This window comes from Antechinus flavipes, chromosome 6 (genome assembly GCF_016432865.1).
Source record: "Antechinus flavipes isolate AdamAnt ecotype Samford, QLD, Australia chromosome 6, AdamAnt_v2, whole genome shotgun sequence".
Lineage (NCBI taxonomy): Eukaryota > Metazoa > Chordata > Mammalia > Dasyuromorphia > Dasyuridae > Antechinus > Antechinus flavipes.
Window position 1 is genome coordinate 194,685,618 of NC_067403.1, and position 23,153 is coordinate 194,708,770.

The 23,153-nt window shown below is 39.6% G+C and overlaps 1 protein-coding gene across 1 annotated transcript in view; it reads right to left on the minus strand.

The window, feature by feature from the left end:
• Positions 1-10,751, minus strand: part of RNF4 (ring finger protein 4) — a 76,116-nt gene extending 65,365 nt beyond the window's left edge. Inside the window, exon 1 of the mRNA XM_051966314.1 lies at positions 7,347-10,751. Coding sequence (XP_051822274.1) covers positions 7,347-7,511 — 165 coding nt within the window. The 5' untranslated portion in view covers positions 7,512-10,751. The remainder of the gene's footprint in view (positions 1-7,346) is intronic.
• Between the last annotated feature and the right edge of the window lie 12,402 nt (positions 10,752-23,153).

The following is a 23,153-nucleotide window of genomic DNA, read 5'->3' on the forward strand; positions in this document are numbered from 1 at the left end:
TCTATCATTAGAGATGCTTATACTAATACCGCCTATTAAAAAAAAATTTTTAACAGACAAAGAACAACCCCACCACTAAAACATATGATGGGAACAGGGATGACCAAGATTCATCTTCAGAGGTCATTTTAGTTTAAAAAAAAAAAAAAAAAAAGCTGCTACCCCAGATAGCTCCCTGCCAAGAGAAGTTGTAGAACTCAAAAATTTTTCTCAAAAATCAAATGAGAGACATTGAGGAAAAAACTAAAGAAAAAAATCAAAACCATCCAAGAAAAAGTTAAACCAACTAGAAAAAGATGTACAGAGTCTCAAAGATGCAAATAATGCTTTGAAAATTAGAATTGGGCAAGGAGAAGCCAGTAAAGCTATGAGAGACCAAGAAATAACAAAACAGATTATGAAGAATGAGCAAATAGAAGAAAATGTGAAATATCCTATAAGAAAAATGATAGATCTGGAGAACAGATCAAGAAGAGAAAATAAGAAGAATAATTGAACAATCAGAAAGTTCTGGCCAAAAAAAGAATCTTCACACAATGAAGTAGTAAATAATCCAAGAAAATTGTCCTGGAGTGAGAGAACATGAGGGGAAAATAAAAGTAGGAAAAAATCCACCGATTATTACCTCAAAGAGATCCTGTACAGAAAATGCACAGGAATGTTATTGCCAAATTTTGAAACCTCAGATCAAGGAGAAATTTTTGCAAGAAACAAGAAAAAAAAATTTAATATGCTGAAGCTACAATTAAAATTGTACAAGACTTGTCAGCAGCTATTATAAAAGACAGCCAGCAAGTCCTGGAATCATGTCTACTGGCAATCAAAAGAACTAGGCTTGCGGCCAAAAATATCACATTCAGCAAAATTAGCTATCATCCTGAATGAGAAAAATGGACACATTCAATGAACTTGCAAATTTTCATGGCTTTCTATCAACCAAACCTGAAAATTTACCATATAAGAATCAATATAAAAGATTAATTTTAAGAAACTTAACATGGACAAATTATATATGTATATGTGTATGTATGTGTGTGTGTATATATATATATATATATGATTCAAAACAATAGAGTAGCTCAAAAGAAAGACTGGCAGAGTTAAGGTAAAAAACCAATTATACTGATTAGGTATTATACAAATAAAGTGCAGAGGAAAAATAAGCACAGAGGCATTAAAAGGGGGAGGAAGGGCTTATAGTTATAAAAACCTATTCACATTGGGAGTTCATTAGGCAACACTACACAGATAGCATGAAGGGTATAGCACTCTTCAAATTTCATAAAGAAAAAGGGTGGAGGGATGGGTAGATGGGGAACCAAAGAGTGAGGCAAGAAGATAAGGGAAGGATCCAAGGGAGGTGGAGAGGGGAAGGAGGTTAAGTAATAGGAAGGCAAGTTATGGAGCAGAATTTAATTAAAGAGGCAACAAGTACAGGAAAGACATGTGTGTGTATGTAGGATGGGGTGGGTGTGGATGTCAGAGTGTGTATGTATCTACATATCTATCTTTTCATAAATGTAGCTTAGGAATGGAAGGGGGGGAAGAAGGGAAAAAAGAATAAAGTGTGTATGTTGGGTAGGTGTGGGTATGAATGTGTGAATGTATCTATATATTTATAGATGAATATATCTTTTCTTAAATGTAGCTTGCTTGGGAAGCGGGGAGGAGACAAAAGGGGGAAAAAGAATAAAGTAAATAAGGTGAGCAGCAGAGAACCAAAGAACAATTTACAAGGAAGTAAAGAAAAATGGTCATTCATGAAGAAAATTTCTTCTACTAATATATATACTTTCTTGATCTGGTAATTTGTTGTTAAATATTTTGAATCTTCCCCGATGTTCTGCTGGACACATGACAATGTTCTTTTTTGTTTTGTATTCCTTTTCTGTTTTCCTTTCTTTCTTACTGTTTTTTCAAATTTAAAAAAAAAAAAATAAAAAGACTAACAGGATGCTTTCAGAAAAAACTAGTAAGACAAATATGAATATGAAAGTGAAGCAAGCAGAGCCAGGATATCATTATAACAGTAACAGCAATACTGTATAAGATGAACAACTATGAATAACTTAAGCCATTTTCAAGAATACAATGACTCAAGAAAGACAATTCCAAAGGTCTTATGATAAAAAAAGATATCCACTTCCAGAGAAAGAACTAATGGAGTCTAATTGACGATTGAAGTACACTTTTTTAAACTTTATTTCTCATGGGTTCTTTTTTCTTTTGGCCTGTGTTCTCTTTTACAACATGGTCAATAATGAAATGTCTTGCATGACAACAACATGTATAATCTATATCAAAGGGCTTGCTTTTCCATGGTTGGGTGGCGGAATGGAAGGAGTAAATTTAGAACTCAAAAATTATAAAAAACTAATATCAAAAACTTTTTTACATGTGAGGAAAAAAAGAAATCATTCTCTAGTAAGAAAAAAATGAGTATATGTCCAAGACAAAGCTTCCTCTCTCACACACACATATTAGGAGGGAAAGAAATAAACATTATGTAGCACCTATGGGCCAGGCACTGTACTAAGTGCTTTACAAATATTCTCCCATTTGATCACAATAACCCTTTGAGGGAGGTACTGTAATCTCAATTTTACAGTTGAGGAAACTGAGGGATTTGGTCAGGTTCATGCAGTTGGTAAGAAAGTGCCTCAAGAAAGATTTGAACTTGAATCTTCTAGGCTCTAGGTCCAGCACTAGGTCCATCCATGTACGTATCCACCAGTACACATACATTTTAATCTGCTCGAAGAAGTCTCCTAGATACCTTCTCAATAATGTGCCAGAATTAAGTTATGATATCCACAATTTAAAAATTAGAAAAGTCTGAAAAAGATCAAATAGCTAAATTATTTAAATTAAAAATGGAATTAATTTGAAATACTATTCCTTTCCTTCATTTCACCCACATTCATCAAAAACCTATCTCTAAATTTTCCTCTTTGCAAAATAGAACAAATTAGCTTTATCCCACTGAAAGAAGCGGGGTCTCAATGAGCATATGTCAGTCTTTAAAGCCAGGTACTTATTCTTCCTTCCCAAATCAGCAGGAACTTCTATTGTATAGGTCATCAGTTTTAAAAATGTTTTGACCTCTGGATCCCTTCACACTCTTAAAAATTATTGAGCACCTCCTAAAGAATGGGGATTTTAAAAATGTGGTTAAAATAGATATTTTACCATATCTATTGTGGTAATGTGTACCAACACATTAGGAAGTAAAATAATTTTGAAATTATGAATTATGAAAAATTTTGATACTGTAGACTTCCTAAAATGGTTTCAAGGACCCCCAAGAACAACATTTTTGAGAACCACTGGTATATCTTTTGCACTGCCTCTTCATTTTCAGTTAATTATCTACTACCTAGTTTCCTTTGGCTGATTTTCTTATTCCTTGTGTTATTGTCAAAGCTTTCTTCTTACCTCAGTCCTTTGTTTTCACTTTGCCTCTATACTTTGGTGAACGGATTTTCTCTCAAAGCTTCAATGAATGACTGTATTTCCAGGTCCCTATATGTCTCCCTATAACCTCCATTCAGCATGTAAAAAACAAATTCATTTTCTGCTTAAAGCCTACCGTACACTCCCATCTCTCCATTTCCCCTAGTGGCAGTACTATATTCTCAGTCACCAAGGCATGAAACTGGCACAAGAAGACTGAGGTAAAAAGGACACAATCAGAAATACTATACATTATGAGGTAAATAACTTAATCAATCTGGAATTCAGTATAGACTTTTGTAAAATAAGAAGGCTGCACTTAATTCAAAATCATTTCTTAAGGCCCTATTATGAATCAAACCATATGATAAGCAATGGATACACAAAGAAAATATTCCCAAGGCTCTTTTTTCCCAGTTATACAATTTTCTAATACTTTTTGCTTCACAAAATGACCTTCACCCCTCTCCAAATCTTCTTTCTGCACCTTTCCTTTCTACATAGGCCCTTATTCCCTGGAACCTCATTTCACTCTTGGAATCTACCTTTCTCCCTTCCTGGCTGGTTCCCAAAAGCTCCATTTTAAGGAGAAGGCCTTGTCCTGTCCTATTTTCATTCCTCTCCAAGTTAGACTGCTGCTGCTCCTATTTTCATTCCTCTCCAAGTTAGACTGCCGCCATGCTGATCACATCTCCCCTCATTCCTTTTTGGTCCCATCTTATGTGTTGTCTTCCCCAGGTAGAACATAAGCTCCTTGAAGGCAGGAACTATTTTTCTGCTTGGTATACCATGATCTCAGCACAAAGCCTGAAAACATAGTTGCTACTGTGGACACCCTATCTTCAACCATCCAACTTTTACAGGTACATAGAGCTAGTGCAGACACACCCTGCCCACATCACCACAGGAACACCAGAGGTCAAATCCCACCACATCTTTGTTTTTTTGCATAGTTCGCCTCAGTGCTATAGTGGTATCCAATTCTCAATTGGACTCATTTGGGGTCTTCTTAGCAAACATGCTGGAGTGGCTTGCCATTTCCTTTTCCAGCTCATATTACAGATGAGGAAACCAAAACCAGCTGGGTTAAGTGACTTGTCCAGGGTCTGAGATGGGATTTAAACCTAGGAAGATGAATCTCTACCCACTGTATCACCTGGCTGCACCACTACCCAGTGTATCATCCCACTAGATTGTACTTTATAAAGCCAATTTCATCCCTGTCAGTCCACTAGTTAAAAAATAAAAAATTCAATGGCTTCCCCACTGATTATAGGATAAAGTTCAAATTTCTCTGTTCTGATGGAATTCTCTGCCAGGACTGATAGGACAGGAATTCCTATCAATTTGACCTCCTCACTCTCCCTATGCTCACTCACCACCTCCAACTTTTACTCCTACAATTTCCTTTCTTTTACTTGTTAAATCAGGTTCCTAGCCCTTTTTGAACCCCTTTTGTCAGTCTGCTAAAGTCTATGAATCCATTTTGAAAAAAAATTTTGAAAAAATGTTTAAATAAAACTTCAAGATTTCAAAGGATACCAATTATATTGAAATAAAGATGTCAACAGACCATCTATCCTTGACTCAGATATAAAAACCTGAGATAACTATGTGAAAAACAAATATTTAAAAAGACAAGTGAGGTGATTAACAATCCTTTTCTCTTCAATTTCTCTCTTCTATCTCTACTTAAAGAGTTAATTAGGTGGCTCAGTGGATAGAGCTTGGGCCTGAAGTAGGCCTAAGTTTAAATGGGGCTTCAGATACCTACTAGCTACATAACCCTAGGCAAGTCATTTTAGCTATTATCTTCCATCCACCAGAGAAGGAAATGAGCAATATTATGGTCAGGAAAATCACATGGACAGTAGTGGTATGCTATGGTCCACAGGGTCATAAGGAGTCTCTGACCAACAACTTTAACTTGAGATTTATGAATACATCAGACACAATTTCTCTCTCTGTCTCTGTCTCTTTTTCTCTTTCTCTCTCCCCTCCCCCCACCAAGGAGATCATGGCTAGATTTTCAGAAATACATATATTTGGAGAAAATTGTATACTGTTTAATAACTAACTGAATTTTAGCATTTCTTTCAAGTACTTTAAAAAACATCATTCTGAGAAAGAGTTCAGAGATTTCACTCGATTGCCTAAGAGGGACCATGACCAAAAAAAAAAAAAATACCATTGACAAAAAAGATTAAGAACCCTGGACCTAAATTAAATCACTCCTCTTTCAAAAAAAACATCTTTTAGAGGGTCAATAGCCTTGGAAAAACAAAAAGGCTCTCACCCCAGTAAAAATACTAGCATTATAATCCACTGTTCTACACCTCTCTTCCCCACCCCATTCTCATTCAAATTCACATTTTGGGTCATTATTTCAGTCTCAGAAAGATGGGGGAGGGAGAGAAAGAGAAGGAATGAGAGAAAGGTCAACTCTCAATACAGCAACTCCAGAAATCTGAAATACCCAAACCAATACATCTCTGAATAAACGCAACCCAAGAAAAACACAACAGAGGAATCCATAGGCGGCTAGCACCAATCCTAGAACCAGCAAGAGATAAACACTAATAATTACATAAACACACAGGTACATTTCCAAAAAAACCCACAGGCCATAGATTCAACAGAGAGACACGCAAGATGGATACGCTCAATATACATCTTTTTATATTCACTAAAAACCATCTATTCTGTATAATCTATATTCAGTTATCTTACATTCTATCTCTTCTATCCACAAGTCCAATGTAAATATACATATCTATATATACATACAGCTAGAAGTCGTCTTTTTAGTCCAAATACAATACACCAGACATTTTGAAAACATCCCCAAACCTAAACCCCGCATCCCCCGCACCGACGACAGACCTGCACAGGGGAAGGGCCGCTAGAGGAGTCAGGAGGCGTGGCTTCAAGGAGGCCCTCTCGCAAGCGATTGTGGCACCGCAGCAAGAGCACAGAAATGGATCCATTCCTCTAAATTGCTAGCCTTCGGAGGCCGGGGCCGGGGCTCAGGATAGGGGTGGAAAGGACAAGTGGGAAGCTACGACGAGAAAGACCTCGTCCTCGCTGCGACACCAGATGGTGTGGCCCTGCAGAAAAGAGGCATTCCCGGACCCAGAATCCGAATCCTGAGTGGACCCGTGCCAGCTCGAGGCCTCAGATCACGTCATCGCTCCGGCTCTCAGTTTCCTGCTCCGTAAAATGGGCCCAATTTTGCCGACCTTTCGGATTTAGTTTACCACACAAAGCTCACCGCGGGAAACTGACTTTGCCACCTTGAGATACTCCGGCTAAGTTCGCCGGTGATGTCTTTCCCGAGGGGTCCCCGCAAGCTTAGAAGACTCCCCTCCCCCTTCGCCGGCCAGGATCGGCGGGCCTCACGCACTCCCGGCCTTACCTAACAGGGCAGGCCAAAGAAATGCTTCGGGCGAAGCCCTGCCCTCCCTACAGTGGGAATAGGGAGAAGTAGGGGGATGGGAATTGTGGAAGGATAAGGGAATCCCCGAAGGATCGAGCCACGCACCGCGCAAGGCTCGCCTAGGCCCAGGGCAGGAGGCCCGGCCTGGTCCCCTCTGCAACTCGGTTCCCTGCTCCCAGGAGGTGGCCTATGTTGTGTCTCCGGGGTCCGAATATACCGGCTCCGAGACAGGGCCCTGAGCACGGAGGGGGAGGGGAGGGGGGGAACAGGGGCGTCCGGAGAGGAGCCGCGGCCGCCGGACTCAGGACAGGGGCAATCCTGCCAAAGGCCCGGTCCGGCGCCTCCCGCGGGCCCCTCGGACCTGTGCGTCACCGATCCGGCCCGGCGGCGATTCAGGGCCTCGCCCGCCTTCCCTTCGCCTCCCCGTCGCCCCTCAGCTCAGGTCAGCATATCTCACCTTCCCTTTCACGACCCGCGGCGTTAAAGCAAGGACATCCAGTCCCCAAGACTCAGAACCGACAGAACCGCAGCCGCCTCCGCCGCCGGCCCAGCAGCACTTCGTGCTCCAGCTCCAGGACTCCTCCCACCCTAGCCCGAGAGCCCGCCCCCTACACGCGCCCATTGGACGCTGCCTGTTGTGAGGCCGCCTTCTTCTCTTCTCCCCTCCCCTTCCCTGGGCGTCGAACTCGTTCTGGCATTGGCCCCCAAGTTCTCTCGTACCTATTGGGTGAAAGACCCGTCCATCTCTGCTTAAATTCTATTCAATTTCAATTTTACTTTTATTAAGTGCCTAATATGTGCAAGGCCATATGCTGAGTGCTGGGGATACAAATAAATATAAACAATCCCTGCCCGCAAGGAGCTTACATTCTGCTGGATCGCAGGCACCGGGTAAAGGGGCAAAGGGCTCCTCCCCAGTGCGTTGGCTTAGACCCGCCTTAAAGTTCTCCCTCCCCTTCTTCTACCCAATGAAGCCATTCCTCCGCGTGCTCGATCCTTCGCGCTGTGGCTTTCGGAACTTGTGGTTTTTCGGGTTCAAATACTCTAATGAATGAATGAAAAAGCATGTATTATGCACTAACTATGTATGTGCCCCAGGCGCCTTGCTAGGTGCTGGGAATAGCTTTACAAGATTTAGCCCTTGCCCTCAAGGAGCTTACTTTCGAATAGGTGGGACACTATCCCCATTGGAGGATTGCGGGGGCTAGAGAAAGAAGAGCAGGGGATGAGGAAGGAGGGAGTGTGTGGGGGAGGGGGGAAAATAGTCACTTGGACTGTGAGTCCAGCTGTTGAGCAGGTTTTCGTGCCTTCTGCAGATCTGGCAAGTTACCTGGTTAGGTCCTGCTTACCTGGCAGGTCCTGCTTTTCTGATGAAGTCCTAGGTCACTTCCCAGAGAAGTCCCTCCCAAAGATATAAATCGGTAATTTAGTTATAGTGATGGGCTCCCAGACAAAGGGGGACTGGACTAGATTAGGGGTTCTAGCCTGAGCACTCCACTATCCGTGTGACCTTAGATACTTTCTTTTTCTGGACCTCAGTTTCCCCATATGTAAAATAAAAGACAGGTGGTGTTTGACTACTATATGGTCCCTAAAACCCACGTGGGTGATGAAGTTCTGCGTTCTATGATTCTTTGGAAGCCTTTGACTGTCCGTCTGCCCCCTTCCCTCCAATTAGGTGCCAAAACCGCTCGACCTTTGTCATCTCCAGGTTCCCGGACTCCCAGGCTTTTTTTTTTTTTTTTTTTTAAGGGATGGCATCGTTTTTCTAAGTCACATTCATTTCCAAGTCCTTCCTCCGTCACTTTCCCAGAAAGCCTTTTATTATTTAACAAAATAAGCAGCTCTTATTGAACCACGACCAAAATTGTATAGTTGGATTATTACCTTCAGTAGCTCCCCAATGCACAAACGGTGCCGCTTACTCTCTGGGTCCCAGTTTTCTTCTCTATAGAATGAGGTGGATTAGACCCGATGATGTCTGTGTTATTTCTAATTCCATGTTTTTCAGACCTTATTACATTTCTCATGAATTCACTCAGGATGCTATCTAAATTGCCCTCCACCCCTAAAACTAAACTCTTGTTCTTATCCAGTTTTATGAAATTTGTCAAGGCTCAGCTCAAAAGCCATCTTGCTTTCAACTGTCATATCCTTAACATCTGCTTTCTTGCTGCCTACAAAACATTCCCATGGTTCCTTTATTCTCAAAATATTTACTTTCTGTCCATCCCCGTGTATATCTTCCTTTCTTTCCTCCTTTTCTTCTGTCCTTCTTTTTTCCCTTTCTTCCTTCCTTCCTCCCTCTCTTCTTCCTTTCCTTCTTTCCTTCCTTTCTTCTTTCCTTTCTCCTCTTTTCTTTCCTTCCTTCCTCTCTTCTTCCTTCCCTTTTCTTCCTTCTTTACTATCCTCCTTTCCTCCTTCTTCCCATTCTTTCTTGCCACACTCTTTGAGAAGGCTATACACAATAATTTGTTACTCTCTTCAGCTTGACTTCCAGATCATTCAACTGAAATGACCTCTCCAAGATTACCAGTAATTTCAATTCAAATCAAGTAAATGGTTTTTTCAGTACTTATTCTTCAACACCATTGATCATCCTCTTCTGGACACTTTCTTCTCTCTAGTTATCTGTGACAGTGATTTCTCCTGGCTACCTCTTACCTATCTGACCAGTCTTTTTTAGACTTCTTTGGTGAGTTTTCATCTGGGTACCATCTGGTTAATTGTAGGCATACCATAAGGAGTTGTCCCAGGACTACTTCTGTTCTCCCTTTATACTGTTGCACTTAGTAATCTCATTACTTCCAGTGTTCTGAATTATCTTATGATAATGTTCTCGGATCTACTTATAAAGTCCTAACTTCTCTGCTGACTTCCAGGCTTCCATCTTTAACTGCCTCCTGGACATTTAGAATTCCTTATCTCATAGACATTTAAAACTCTATGTTATCCAAAACAACTCTTCTTTTTCTAAAACCCTTCCCTTCTTCCTAATTTTTCCTTATTATCAGTGTGAGTACTAATATCAGTCCCAATTATTCACACTGAAAACCTAAGTGCTACCCTCAATTCCTCACTCACAACTCATATCAAAACTTTTGCTAAATTCTCTGATTTCTAATTTTCCTAATATTGTTTTTCTTTATCTCCTCTCCTCTAAGGTAGCTACCACCATGATGCTGGCCCTAACTATCACCCCCCTGTAATATTGCAATAGCCTCCTGGACGGCCTCCCTTCCCAAGTCTGTTTTTTCTCCAATCTATATTTATTAGTCAAAGTGATCTTCCTAAAGCAGAGTTCTGATCATGTCATTCCCCTATTCAATTAATATCAATGTCTCCTCATTGCCTCCAGGATTAAAGGTAAACTCCTCTGTCCTTTAAAGTTCTTCATAATCTGAAAGATAGCCCTGTCCCACCTTTCCAGTCTTCTTATATCTCACTTCCCCTGATAGACTCCATCTTTAAGTGATCTGTTTTCCTTTGATGTTCCAACACATTTGATCTACTGACTTTGTGCATTTTCACTAGCTGGTTTCCATTTCTAAAATTCTGACCTTTGCTTCCTGGCTTCCTTTAGTCTCAGCTTAAATCCCACCTTCTGCAAAAAAGCAGTTTTTCTTAGGGTTAATGCCGTCCCTTGAAATTATCTTTAATTTATCCAATATAAATTTATCCCACATAAATCTTGTTTATGCATATTATTTTCCCCATAGATTGTGAGCTTCTTGGGGGCAAAAGCTAATTTTGCTATTCTTTAAAGTACTTGGCACATAGTAGTGTGCTAAGTGCTTGTTGATTTGTCTTTTTTGCTCATGTTGTTTATCCTCTCTGCAAAAATCATTTCTGACTATTCCATCCCCAAATTTCCACTTTTCACATAGCTCTCAATCATTTAATCAATCCTTATTGTGGTAGTGATGGGTCAGTCCTAGGCAAGGCAAAGAGCTTGTGCCTTACAAGGGCCCTCACCTCTAGGAACAAGTAAAGATTTTTAGATATCATATAGGAACTATGGTTATAAGTTCAGAAGAAACCTTAGAAATAATTTAGCACAACTGTTTCATCTTACAGATCAGGAGACTAATGCCTAAGAGGAGCCAATGGTATATCCAAGGTCACACCTGCTGCTTCCAGCTCAAACATTCTAAGATTCTTTCCCCCAACCAGACTGACTAATATCCATCTGGCCAAGCCAATCTATGGGCACAGCTTTCAGTCTCAGCCAAACGACTGTTTTCTTTATCCTGGTCTAACTCTGCCATCTCCTGGCCAATTCCATACAGTCTTAAAATCCCCCTTTTTTTGGGGGGGGAGGGTGGTGTCCCTGGGAAAAACAGCTTTATGCCTGGGGAAGAGCTGGTGAAATGAGGGGGGAGACTGGAAAAGAGTTGGACTAGATCCATCTTTAATGTTTCTTCCAACTCTGATATTCCACATTCTATGATTCTAAGTTCTCTTTATGCAACACTATGTTCTAAGTCTCCTCCCAGTTCTGACATTTTATATTCTGGGTAAAAAAATAAATTTATTAACCAAGAGTTCAATGTGAACAGATACAAAACTTGGATCCAGGAAGACCTGAATTCAAGGTCTTCTTTGAACACGTCAGCTATCGGACCTTCTAAAAACCTTCCTTTCTCAAGATTCTAAATACATAGAAGATGCCAACCTCTATCAGTAGATGTTTCCTTATTCAGGACTTCTCTTTACCAGTGAAATCAAAGGTACAGTTCTCTATCCTTACGGGCAAAGCACTGTACTTAGCATTGGGCTAATTGGGCTGTCCAAAGACAGACATAGAAGTGCTCCTGTTCTCAAGGAGTTTACATTCTTCTGGAGGATTATAATAACTCTTGTACGGGTGAGTATAATACAAGATGAGGTGAGGGAAAGTAGGAACTGGGAGAAAGAGTCAGAAAAAAACATCACATATTCAGTGGGACCCAGATCTTAAAGGAAGATAATGATTTCAGTGGGCAGAGAGAAAACATTTTGGGTTCTGAGTACAGCTTGTACAATCTCATAGAAGCATGAGATGGAATGTTAAGGGAACAGCTAATAGGGCCAATTTGTCTGGAACATAAAATTCATGAAGGGGAGTAATGGCCATAAGGCTGCAAAGGTAAATTGAATCAGACTGTGGAGGCATGTAGGAACTGTCTTCCCCCAGTTTGAGGATAGGAAGTTACATGTTCAGAGGACTATCTTAAGAAGGATATTTTGACAGTTGTGTGAAGACTTGGCAAGAGGATAGTCTAGGGACCGTGACCCAAATAAGAGGCGATTATAATAATCCAGCTCCCCCCGGTAATATTGCACTAGCCTCCTGAAGGCCTCCCTGTCCCAAGTCTGTCTCTTCTCCAGTCCATACTTATCAGCCAAAGTGATCTTCCTAAAGCAGAGTTGATGAAAGTTGATGAGGTTAGAAAGATTTGAACATGAGTGTTGGATTTATGAGTACAGAGGACAAATGTAAGACAGGAAGAAGTATTAGGAGAGATCCAATAGGGAGCCACATAGGAAATCACCTAGACTTATTGATTTACCGGTGCTTTAAGGCATTGGGCTTAAAGATAGAATCTATCAGAGGAGAGGGTTAATGATTTACTAATTATCTAGCAATCCTAAATCCTTCCTCTTAGGAGTCCTCCTAAGAAGGGGTCCCTCCCCAGGGTGGTGCGCTAATCCAGAGGACCACTAAGGACCACTAAGAGAACCCTAAGGAAAGACTCACCATATGGAGAAGTCCCTTAAAGACCACATTCTTTGTCCCTGAAGGAGAGCCCTATTCAGGATAGTATTAGACTACCTGTATAGACGATGTTGGGCATAGTCCAAGACCTAGCTGAGACAGAAAGGGGATGTCTTGACCGTTTATAGACTCAAATTAGAATCATTTGTGTTTTCTATCAGGTCAAATAAAAAACTGTTTTGTATTGTTTGGCATTTTTAACTTAGATACTTACATGGAAGGCAAAGGCCCCTTTATATGAGACAAATATTCCCTGGGGAAACCCAGGATAGGAGAATAAAGGAACCAAATTCTGATATTCCTCAGAGAAATCTTAGGTGAAGGCTGAAGTTAAATCAATAATTATAAGAATCCTCCAGAAATGAATCCTGATGGCCACAGGTCATACTAGATTTCTTCAGGCAATATAGCTGCTGCCCATATGTAGCTAGTAGTAATCATAGAGCTTCGGAGCAAGTCATTAGCGATTGATTCTCTGTCAAGTCCCGGATTCACACCCAAAAAAGACAGAAAACCTTCCCCTAGTTATTGTCAAGTTCACAGATTGCTGCTTCAGTACAACAAGGAGTCAACCAATCATCCACATTTGTCCCTTCTTCCTGTGACCCTGGCTGAATGATCTTTCATTTTGGTGGTACCTGCATATTCACATCATTTTTCCACATATTTATTCACATATAGTGTGTGTGTGTGTGTGTGTGTGTGTGTGTGTGTGTGTGTGTGTGTATTTGGATACTGGGATCTCCCTATCTTGCTTAAATTGGGCCTGATCCCACTATTGGGACAAAGCAGAGAAGCTTTGACCTCCATTTCTGATATAGGTTGGCTTACCACCATTCCCGAGGCAGCTTGGTAGCCTATTATTTCAGGGAGTTCCCCAATAGAATCGGTGTGTAAACCTTGATTGGATCAGTTTAACCCTACAGCAACTCAGAACACAAGCTCAAGCAATCCATCAGCCTCTGTAAACAAGGATTACAGGTATGTACCTCATATTCAGAACTACTCTTCTTTTTATCATACTTTACTTAAATTCGATATCACCTTTGCCAGCTTGCCCATCCCAGTTCCCAGAAATCTTCAGGTCCAAAAGGGTAGCAAAGTCCATGTTTACATCCTTTCTGGAAGCAATTCTTCAGCTACCTACTGAACACACCAGGACTTTTCAGTGGATTTCTACAACAGGATTTCTATATCATTTCCTCCAAGGATTTTTTCAGAGACTATCTGGGTGACTATATTGTGCCCTGTGATTTGGGGGTGAGAGTCAGCTCACTGTACAAAGGTTAGACAATTATTAAGAGAGACAGAGGAAAGAAGGTGTCTCCATGTCTAGCCCTTTAAAAAAAAACAAAACTAAGGTTCATCTATAAACTCAGCCTCTTTACTATGCCCAAATGATAATAATGTCCTTAAGAAGACTAAGTGTGGCTTTTTATTCTCTTCAAGGTTATCCTCAACAGCATTTTAATATGTTATCATCTATATAGAAATATTAGGAAGGAAGGTAGGTACCAAGATCTCTTTCCTTCTCTTTACAGTCTTTCCACTTATTCCCATATTCTCACCTACAAGTTCTAGGCAGGTACCTCCCAGTTCTTTATCTTCATTCCTTTCTGGGTTCCACTCTTAACTCTCCAGAATTTTCCCACCAGCAGCCTTCTCACCCTGGAAGTTCCCTCTGCCCTTGGAGCCTCCTCACCCCAGCTTGCAAGCTCACCTTTATCCCTGGCCTTCTCACAATGCAAATACACTCCGCCCTTGCAGCTCTTTCCTCTGATTGGCTGATTCCTCCCAGAGTCTCCATTTTAAGAAAAGTATCCAGGTCAGTTGTAGATTCATTTTTCTCTGGGCTTTGTTCCAGAATATTCAGACTTTCCCCACTGTGCTCCCATGGCAAATACCTATCTTATCTCCCTCTCTCTTTCCATCTTTCTTTTATGGGTTGTCTTTCCCCATATTGGGCCCATGAAGGCAAGATTTAACTTTCTTTCTGCTTGTATTTGTATTCCCAGAACTTGGCACACAGTATGCACTTAAAAAATGCTTGTTGACTTGACTTGACTTCTTGCTAAATAAACTCTGGGCCTTCTCCCCATTCCCAGCTACCTGTAAAGATATTTCCAGTGCATCAAATTCAACATGTTTCAATCAAGTTCCCCACTGTACCCCAAACTTAATAAAAATCTAGTATACCATGGACTGTGTCGGGCATAAGGTATTTGTTGGAATCTTTACAAACTGCTAACTCATTAGAGTTGATAGATTATTGATCTGATCTTACAAGAAGATGTTTTGGGCCAGAGCCTGAAACAAGGTACTAAGTAGAACTAATTGATACAATGCTTGTGTTCACACCTTTACTCATCGGAGTTCACAAGTATGAAGGATTCACAAAGTAAACTTTGTAACGTTGTGAATTCACGCCTCCCTTGAAGCTCTTAGGGCCAGAGAGCACTATGGGAGAAAACCCATAATCCCATTCTCTCAGAAGAGTCATATATATGCCAGTGAAGAGTGATTCAATAGAATATTTTCCACTTGGCTGGCTGGTGGCAGAAGAAGAGTTTTTAGAGGAAGAAGCTACAAGTCGAGAGTTCAGTGAAGACTGAGAAGGCTCTCTCAGAGGCAAGACAGATTCAACTTGGTACTGGCTTTGGAGGCTGAAGAAAGCAGAGGCAGAGGCTGAAGGACAAAACCTTTGGATTTGGAGACATTCAGAGGGAGCTCTTGGAATGGTTCTAAATTGCATACCAGATTTCCCCATCACTGGGGATCTTCTCGCTGGGGTGCTGAGCAGCCACTGCATTGGGCCAATGTAGGTGATCCTCATGATCCTCTGAGTCAGAGCTGGTGTCAGAGAGCAGAGTCTCATTATTATTCCCAGAACAACTTCTGTTCTCTGTGTACTTCACCCATGTCTTCTTCTCCTTCCAGGTACAGGGCCCAATCTGCCTGAGTGTCCAGCTGGTAGAGATCCTGGCATTCAGGATAGCATGAGGCAGGACGGGGTTCATTGCTGAAGCAAAACGAACAGATACTATGCCCACATCCTGGAAGGAGAGGCTAATGTCTGCATTATGTGCTTGGGTGAAGACACTGAGCCCATCCCCCTTTAATTCTCAAGGTCAGGCAATCGTAGAAAGAAGAAACAGAGACATTGAGATGCTCCTCCAAAAACAAAAGAAAGGGGGAACCACGGGTAACCCTAGAGAACTTCTAAATTTAGTTCTCTATACCATTAATTTTTTAATCTTTGATAAAGATGCACTGGCTCCGGCAGACAGGTTTTATAACCCACCAGAAGAGGATTGTCCAATGTGAGCAGCTCCACTATCTTTAGATAATCTCCAGGTGATGTGGAGAGACCCAGAAAGTGGTGAATGGAAGGGACCAGATAGGCTAACTGCTTGGGGGACAGGGTTTGCTTGCATGTGGAGAAGGAAGCAGATGTTTGCCAATGAGCCGCATTCGCCTTGTCCATCGCAGAAAGACGGAGCAGGCCCTTGAAACAAAGGAGAAGACCCAAGAAATATTGGGTAGTTCTGTTGCTGATTGTGCTCACCACTGAAAGAGCATGGCTGACAGTGAGACTTAAAAAGACTTTTAAAATCTTCAGGAATCATTGGATTTCCTAACACAAGATGAGACTGTTTTAGTTCTTGAAAAATCATTGGATTTCTTGAGATGAAAAATTGTTGATGAGACTTTTGCAGTATTTCAGAGCTTACAGGAACTATTGGATTCCTGGCACATGAACTAATGGACAATGGATTCCTTATGGACTATTTCTAGGACTTATGGACATGTGTAAATTTTCAGGATGATTCATGTTATTTGTTACATTACTACTAGCCTGTGTTATATTGCTATGTGCTTATGTATTTTATGTAATTGCAAGAATCATTGGATTTCTTGAGATGAAAAATTGAGACTATTGCAGTACTTAAATTTTCATGTTGATTCATGTTATTTGTTACATTACTGTAATTACATTACAGTTATTGTTACATTACTGTGTTATATTGATTATATGCTTATGTTAATTATGTGTAATGCCTCCCATATTGATGGATTTATGTATAGCATGTATATCTGTTTCAAGTTCTGGCCCGTATTGATGGATTTATGCGTACCTGTTTCAAGTGAGCCCTTCAGAAACCTGCTAATCTGATTTGATTTCCTATTTCCTTTGGTGTTTTCATCTCCCTTCCTGAGGTGTCAGGGAAGGCGCGATCACCTGTTTTGGGGGGTTCTCACCTCCTTGAGAAGTCAGGGAGGTCATGACCACCCTATGTTCTAAAACAAAAGAAAGGGGGAGATGTTGGAATCTTTACAAACTGCTAACTCATTAGAGTTAATAGATTATTGATCTGATCTTACAAGAAGATGTTTTGGGTCAGAACCTGAAACAAGGTACTAAGTAGAACTAATTGATATAATGCTTGTGTTTGCACCTTTACTCATTGGAGTTCACATGTTTGGGAAATTGCAGGGTTTAGTATGAGATATCTGAATTCACACCTCCCTTGAAGCTCTTAGGGCCAAAGAGCACTATTTGCTCACAAAACCCAAAATCCCATTCTCTCAGAAGAGTCATATATAAGCCAGTGAAGAGTGAGTCATTAGAATATTTTCCACTTGGCTGGCTGGTGGCAGAAGAGGAGTTTTGAGAGGAAGAAGCTACCAGTCGAGAGTTGAACGGGAGATTGAGAAGGCTCTCTGTGGTGGCTGGGCTCCTGCACTTCCCCCAAGCTGGTCTGAAAGACTCGCCAGAAAGCTAGCCGAGCCCCAAGTGAAGGAGACAAGAGATTCATTCCATCTTTGTGCTGGCTGGAGGCTGAAGAAAGCAGAGGCAGAGGCTGAAGGACAAAACCTTTGGATTTGAAGACATTCGGAGGGAGCTCTTGGAACCAAGCAGAGAGAGAGGCCTCAATTACCAGGCTACTTTGGAAGGAGAAAATAAACGTTTGTATTTTTACCAGCTGGCTGCATTTGGGGTAATTATTTATCTGAACTGATACTAAGGCTGCCTCCAAGGAAACCTCCCCCGAGAAACCTACACCTTCACCCAGAGAGAGCCATCTATATTATTATTTTAAAGAAGAACAAGAACATAACAGGTATTATTAGGAAGAGAAAAATGAGACAATCCTTGCCCTGTAGGAAAAAAAAAAGAGGCAATCCTTGCCCTGTGGGAGCTTGCTTTCCACTGGGGGATAAAAAATAAATAAAGGTAATTGGAGGAGGAAGCACCTACTCTTTATAACTCATTATATCTGCCTGTGGCACTATCTTTCATCAATTATTCCATGTTTGAAACCTTAGGAGTTTATTAAGCTTTCCTCTTTCTTTGTCCCCTAGCTCTAAGCAGCTGCCAAGCTCCCTCTTATACCACATATCCTGCATCCATCCCATCACTTTTCCCACAGCCACCATTCTAACACAAGTGCTCATCCCTACCAGCTAGAAACACTGCAATAGCCTTTTCCCAAGTCTTCCTACTTCCAATCTCTTCCCATTCCAATCTAGCTTTCATACAGCTTCCTTGTGTATCGATCCAGTTATGTTGCTCCCCAAGATCCCAAACAAAATTCACATTCTTAACCTGGCGTCCAAGATCCTCCAACTTGCCAACCTTATCCTACGTGACTCAATTTGCCCTAATCAGACTATTTATTCAAACATACTGTCGTTTAGACATACCTTGTCCTTTCCCTGCTTCTGTGGTTTTGTCCCTTATGCCTACAAAGCTCTCTCTTTCTGCTATTGTTACTCCCCTGCTTTTTAAGGCCCAACTCAAATTGCATCTCCCTTTTATTCCATCTTTTTGGTGACCATCTTTTCTCTGCAAACTTCATATAGCTTGTTGGTTATACCACTGTAATGCACTCATCATAGAATGATAGATTTTGAGCTAAATCATTTTAGGAAAGGGTCCTGCCAAATTTCCCCTCATTCATGTCCATTTCTCCCCCTTGCCTGCTGCATTGTTGCTCCCTCTATCTCCTTTACAACTCCTCTATTTTAAGTAGTTTTTCCATTATGGGGCAAGTTTTTGGATCTAAGAGTCTTGTTTGCTTATATTTCTCTCCCAGAAGCTTAGTACAGAGCCCAGCACATTTTATGCTACCTTTTATTAGTTCATCTAGACCTTTTTATAGGTGGAATGGGGAATGGGGTGCCCAGTATGGCATCAGAAAAATCTGAATTCAAATCCAGCTTCAGACACTTAATTAGCTTTGTAATGGAAGAGCAGTGATGGAATCTGCTTAGCATCACACAGCTGCTAAGTAGCAGAGCCAGGAATTGAATTGTCCACTTGAAACTGAAACCTGGGGGCCAGAGCCAAAATGATGAAGTAAAAGTTAAGGGTTCATCTGAGTTCTTCCCAATTCCACTCCAAAGAACTTTAAAATAATGCCTCCAAAGGAATTCTAGAGGAACAGAACCCTCAAAAGGATAGGATAAACCCATTTTCTAGCCCAAGCCAACTTAGAAGAGCAAGGGTTATACCAGCTGAGAATGGAGTGCAGTTTAGTACAGACAGTGTCCTATCAGAATAGCAGCTGATCTTGCTCTACTTGCTCTCCTGCTGGGGATGAGTGACTTCTGAAGCTGTAAGCCCACAGACGGTAAGAGGATTGGACACCTAGTCAGGAGAAGATTATAAGGGTCCCTTTGCTAGCACTGGGTACAAGACTCTGTTGCTCTGCTTAATGCAGATCTGTGTTGTGGTCCTGGGGCAAGAGAAAGCACAAGTACAACAAAGTTTGAGGCTGCAAGGAAGGGGGAACTCTGGTCATAGTTTTCAAGAAAAAGCATGCTTGTGATTACTAACAGACCCAGAGCTCAGGCCATGAGAACAGTGACCACACCTCTCCCATACCACCTTGGGAGAGTTGAAAACTTACAGACCTCCAGAACTAGCTCTGAAATCAGCTATGCCAAAAACAAAAGCAAAAAACAATCCTTGAATCTTGGCACCCCTTGCACCCCAAGAGCAGGGCCCAACTTTACATAAAATCAAAAGTCAAGAAACAAGAAGGAAAAAAATGAACAAACAAAAGAAACCTAATCATAGAACATTACTATGATGTCTGGAAAGATCAAAATACAAACTTAGAAGAAGACAACAAAGTCAAAATTGCTACATCCAAAGCCCCCCCAAAAAACCAAAAATTGGTCTTAGGGCCAAAAAGAATTCTTGGAAGACCTCAAAAAGGCTTTTAAAAATCAAATAAAAGATATAGAAGAACAATTAGAGAAAATTAGTGTGATGTTAGAATATCTTGAAAAAAGTTAACATCTTGGTAATGGAGGCACAAAAAAAATACCGAAGAAAATAACACCTAAAAAAAAAAAAAAACAGAATAGGACAAATGGTAAAAGACACACAAAACTCCTTAAAAACAGAATTGACCAAATAAAAAAGGAGGTACCAAAGCTCACTGAAGAAAGTAATTCCTTAAAATTTCGAATTGGAAAAGTGGAAACTATTAACTTCATGAGACATCAAGAAACAATAAAATTAAATAAAAAAAAGAAAGAAATAGCAGAAAATGTGCAATATCTTATTGGAAAAATAACTGATTGAAGAAAGACAATTTAAGAATTATTTGGATGACTAAAAACCCCCAAAGGAGCAAAGACATTATCTTTTAAGAAATTATCAAGGAAAAGTTTCCTGTTGTTCTAGAATCAGAGAGCAAAATAGAAATAGAAACAACATACCTAAAACTTTCTAAAAGAGATCCAAAAATGAAAATTCTCAGGAATATTATAGCCAAATTCCATACCTTCCATGTCAAGAAAAAAAATAATGCAAGCAGTCAGAAAGAAAAAATCCAATTATCTTAGAACCACAGTCAGGATAACACAAGATTTAGTAGCTTCTACATTAAGGGATCAGAGAACTTGGAATATGATATTCTAAAGGGCAAAGAAGTAGAATTACAATCAAGAATCACCCACAAGCAGAACTGAGTATAATACTTCAGGGAAAAAATGGATATTTGATGAAATAGGGGACTTTGAAGCATTCCTAAGGAATTTCAAGCATTCCAAAGAACAGAGCTGAATAGAAAAATTGACATTGAAATCTGAGACTCAAGAGAAACATAAAAACGGTAAAACAAGAAATTGAAATCATAAGGAATTCAAGAAGGTTACTCTGTTTACATTCCTACATAGGAAGATGATGTTTGTAACTTCCAAGAACTTTCTCATTATTATAACATTTAGAAGGAATCCATATAAATGAAGGATATAGGTAGGAGTTATCTATCATGGGATGATATCTAAAAATAAAAATTAAATTAAGGAGAAAGGAATGCATTGAAAAAATAAGGAAGGGACAGGGAAAATGGTGTAAGTTATTGCACATAAAAAGAGTTTTTACAATGGAGGAGAACATGAAGTGGAGGGTAGGCAATGTTTGAACCTTATTCTCATCAGAATTGACTCAAAGAAGGAAAAACATATGCATTCAATTAGGTATCATCTATCCTACAGAAAAGTAATAGGGAAAGGGGATAAGGAGATGGTAGTTAAAAACAAAACACTTCTGAGGATGGACAGGTTAAAAGGACAGAGAAAAAGAAGGATAAATAGGGAGAAAATACAATAGAGGAAAATATATAGTAATCATAACTGTGAGTTTTTATGTTTCTTTGATAAAGCTCTCATTTCTCAAATATATAGAGTTGAGTTAAATTTGTAAGAAGACAAGTCATTCCCCGGGTGATAAATGGTCAAATGATATAAACAAGAAGACAAGAAGTCAGTTATTTATAATCATGTGGGAAAAAACACCAACTGATTACAGAAATGCAAATTCTGAATTCCCACCCCACACCTATCAGATTGGCTAATATAATAGAATAGGAAAATGACAAATGTTGGCCAGCATTTGGGAAAATTGAGATATTAATGCATCGTTGATGGAATTGTGAACTGATTCAATCACTTTGGGGAGCAAACTGGAGGTATGTCCAAAGGGCTATAAAACTGTGTGTAAACATGATAAATGTGGAAATATATTTAGAAGAATTGTACATAATTAACCTATATTGCATTACTTGCTGTCTAGGGAAGGGAAATGGGGTGAAGGGAGGGAGAAAAATTTGGAACACAAGATTTTACAAGGATAAATATTCAAAACTATCTTTGCATGTATTTTGAAAATAAAAAGTTATTGTTAAAAAATAAAAAAATAAATAAAACTGTGCATACTCTTTGACCCAGAAATACCACCACTATCTATATCCCACAGAAATTTTAAAAAATAAATAAAAGAACCTATATGTATAAAAATATTTATAGCAGCCTTTTTCTTGAAAATAATTTGAAATTGAGGGGATGCCCATTAATTAGTGAATGGTTGAACAAGTTTGTGGTATATAATTGTGAGAGAAGATGTGATGGTGCTTTAAGAAATGACAAGCAGGATGACTTCAGAAAAAACTGGAAAATATACATGGTGATGCAAAGAGAATTGAGCAGAACAAGGAAAATATGCATAGTAACAGCAATATTATATGATGACCACTTGTAAATATCTTAGGTATTCTCAGCATTAATGATCCAAAATAATTCTAAAGGACTCATGATGAAAAATGCGATCTACTTCCAGAGAAAGAAATGATAAGGGTATGAATGCATGTCAAAACATACTGTTTTTCATTTTCTATATTTAAAAAAAAATTTTTCCCCTTTGGATCTGTGTCTTTTCTCACTAACATGACTAATATGGTAATATTTTTTGCATGACTAAACTTGTATAACCTGTGTCAAATTGCTTATCATCTCAGAGAGGCAAGAGGTAATGAAGAGAGAAAATTTGGAACTCAAAAAAAATTTTTTTTAATGAATGCCAAAAAATTGCCTTTACTTGTAACTTGGGAAAAAATAAGATACTATTTATCAGATACTCTCAGAAAAACCTGGAAATAATTACATGAACTGATGCAAAGTGAAGTGGGCAGAAGAGACTGCTGTACACCATAACAGCAACATTGTATTATGATGATCATAATATTTCTTTCATAATATAACTAATATGGAAATATATTTTGTATGACTACATATGTTTAACCTATATCAAATTGCTCATCTTCTCAAGGGGTGAGGAAAGAGAGAGAGAAAAATTGGAATTCAGAATTTAAAAAAAAAAAACAAATGTTAAAAATTATTTTTTGCATGTAACTAAGAAAAATAAAATATTAAATTGGAAAAAAAAGAAATTGAAAATTTTCTCCATATATGGGTTGAAGCTCAACACCCCACCTAATTACTGGAGATGTGGTTCTATACATAATTTATATTTGGGAGGGTGGAGACTCTCAATACCAATGTCTGGCATTCTGTTCTCTTTATCCTTTAGCTAGTTCATGCAAAGTTTATGGTTGACTTTAATATTCTTGTGCCCTTGCTGAAGAACAGGCACTGACCCCATAAACCCAGTTGAAGACTGGGAATTTTGATAAGTGATAGAATAAAATATCT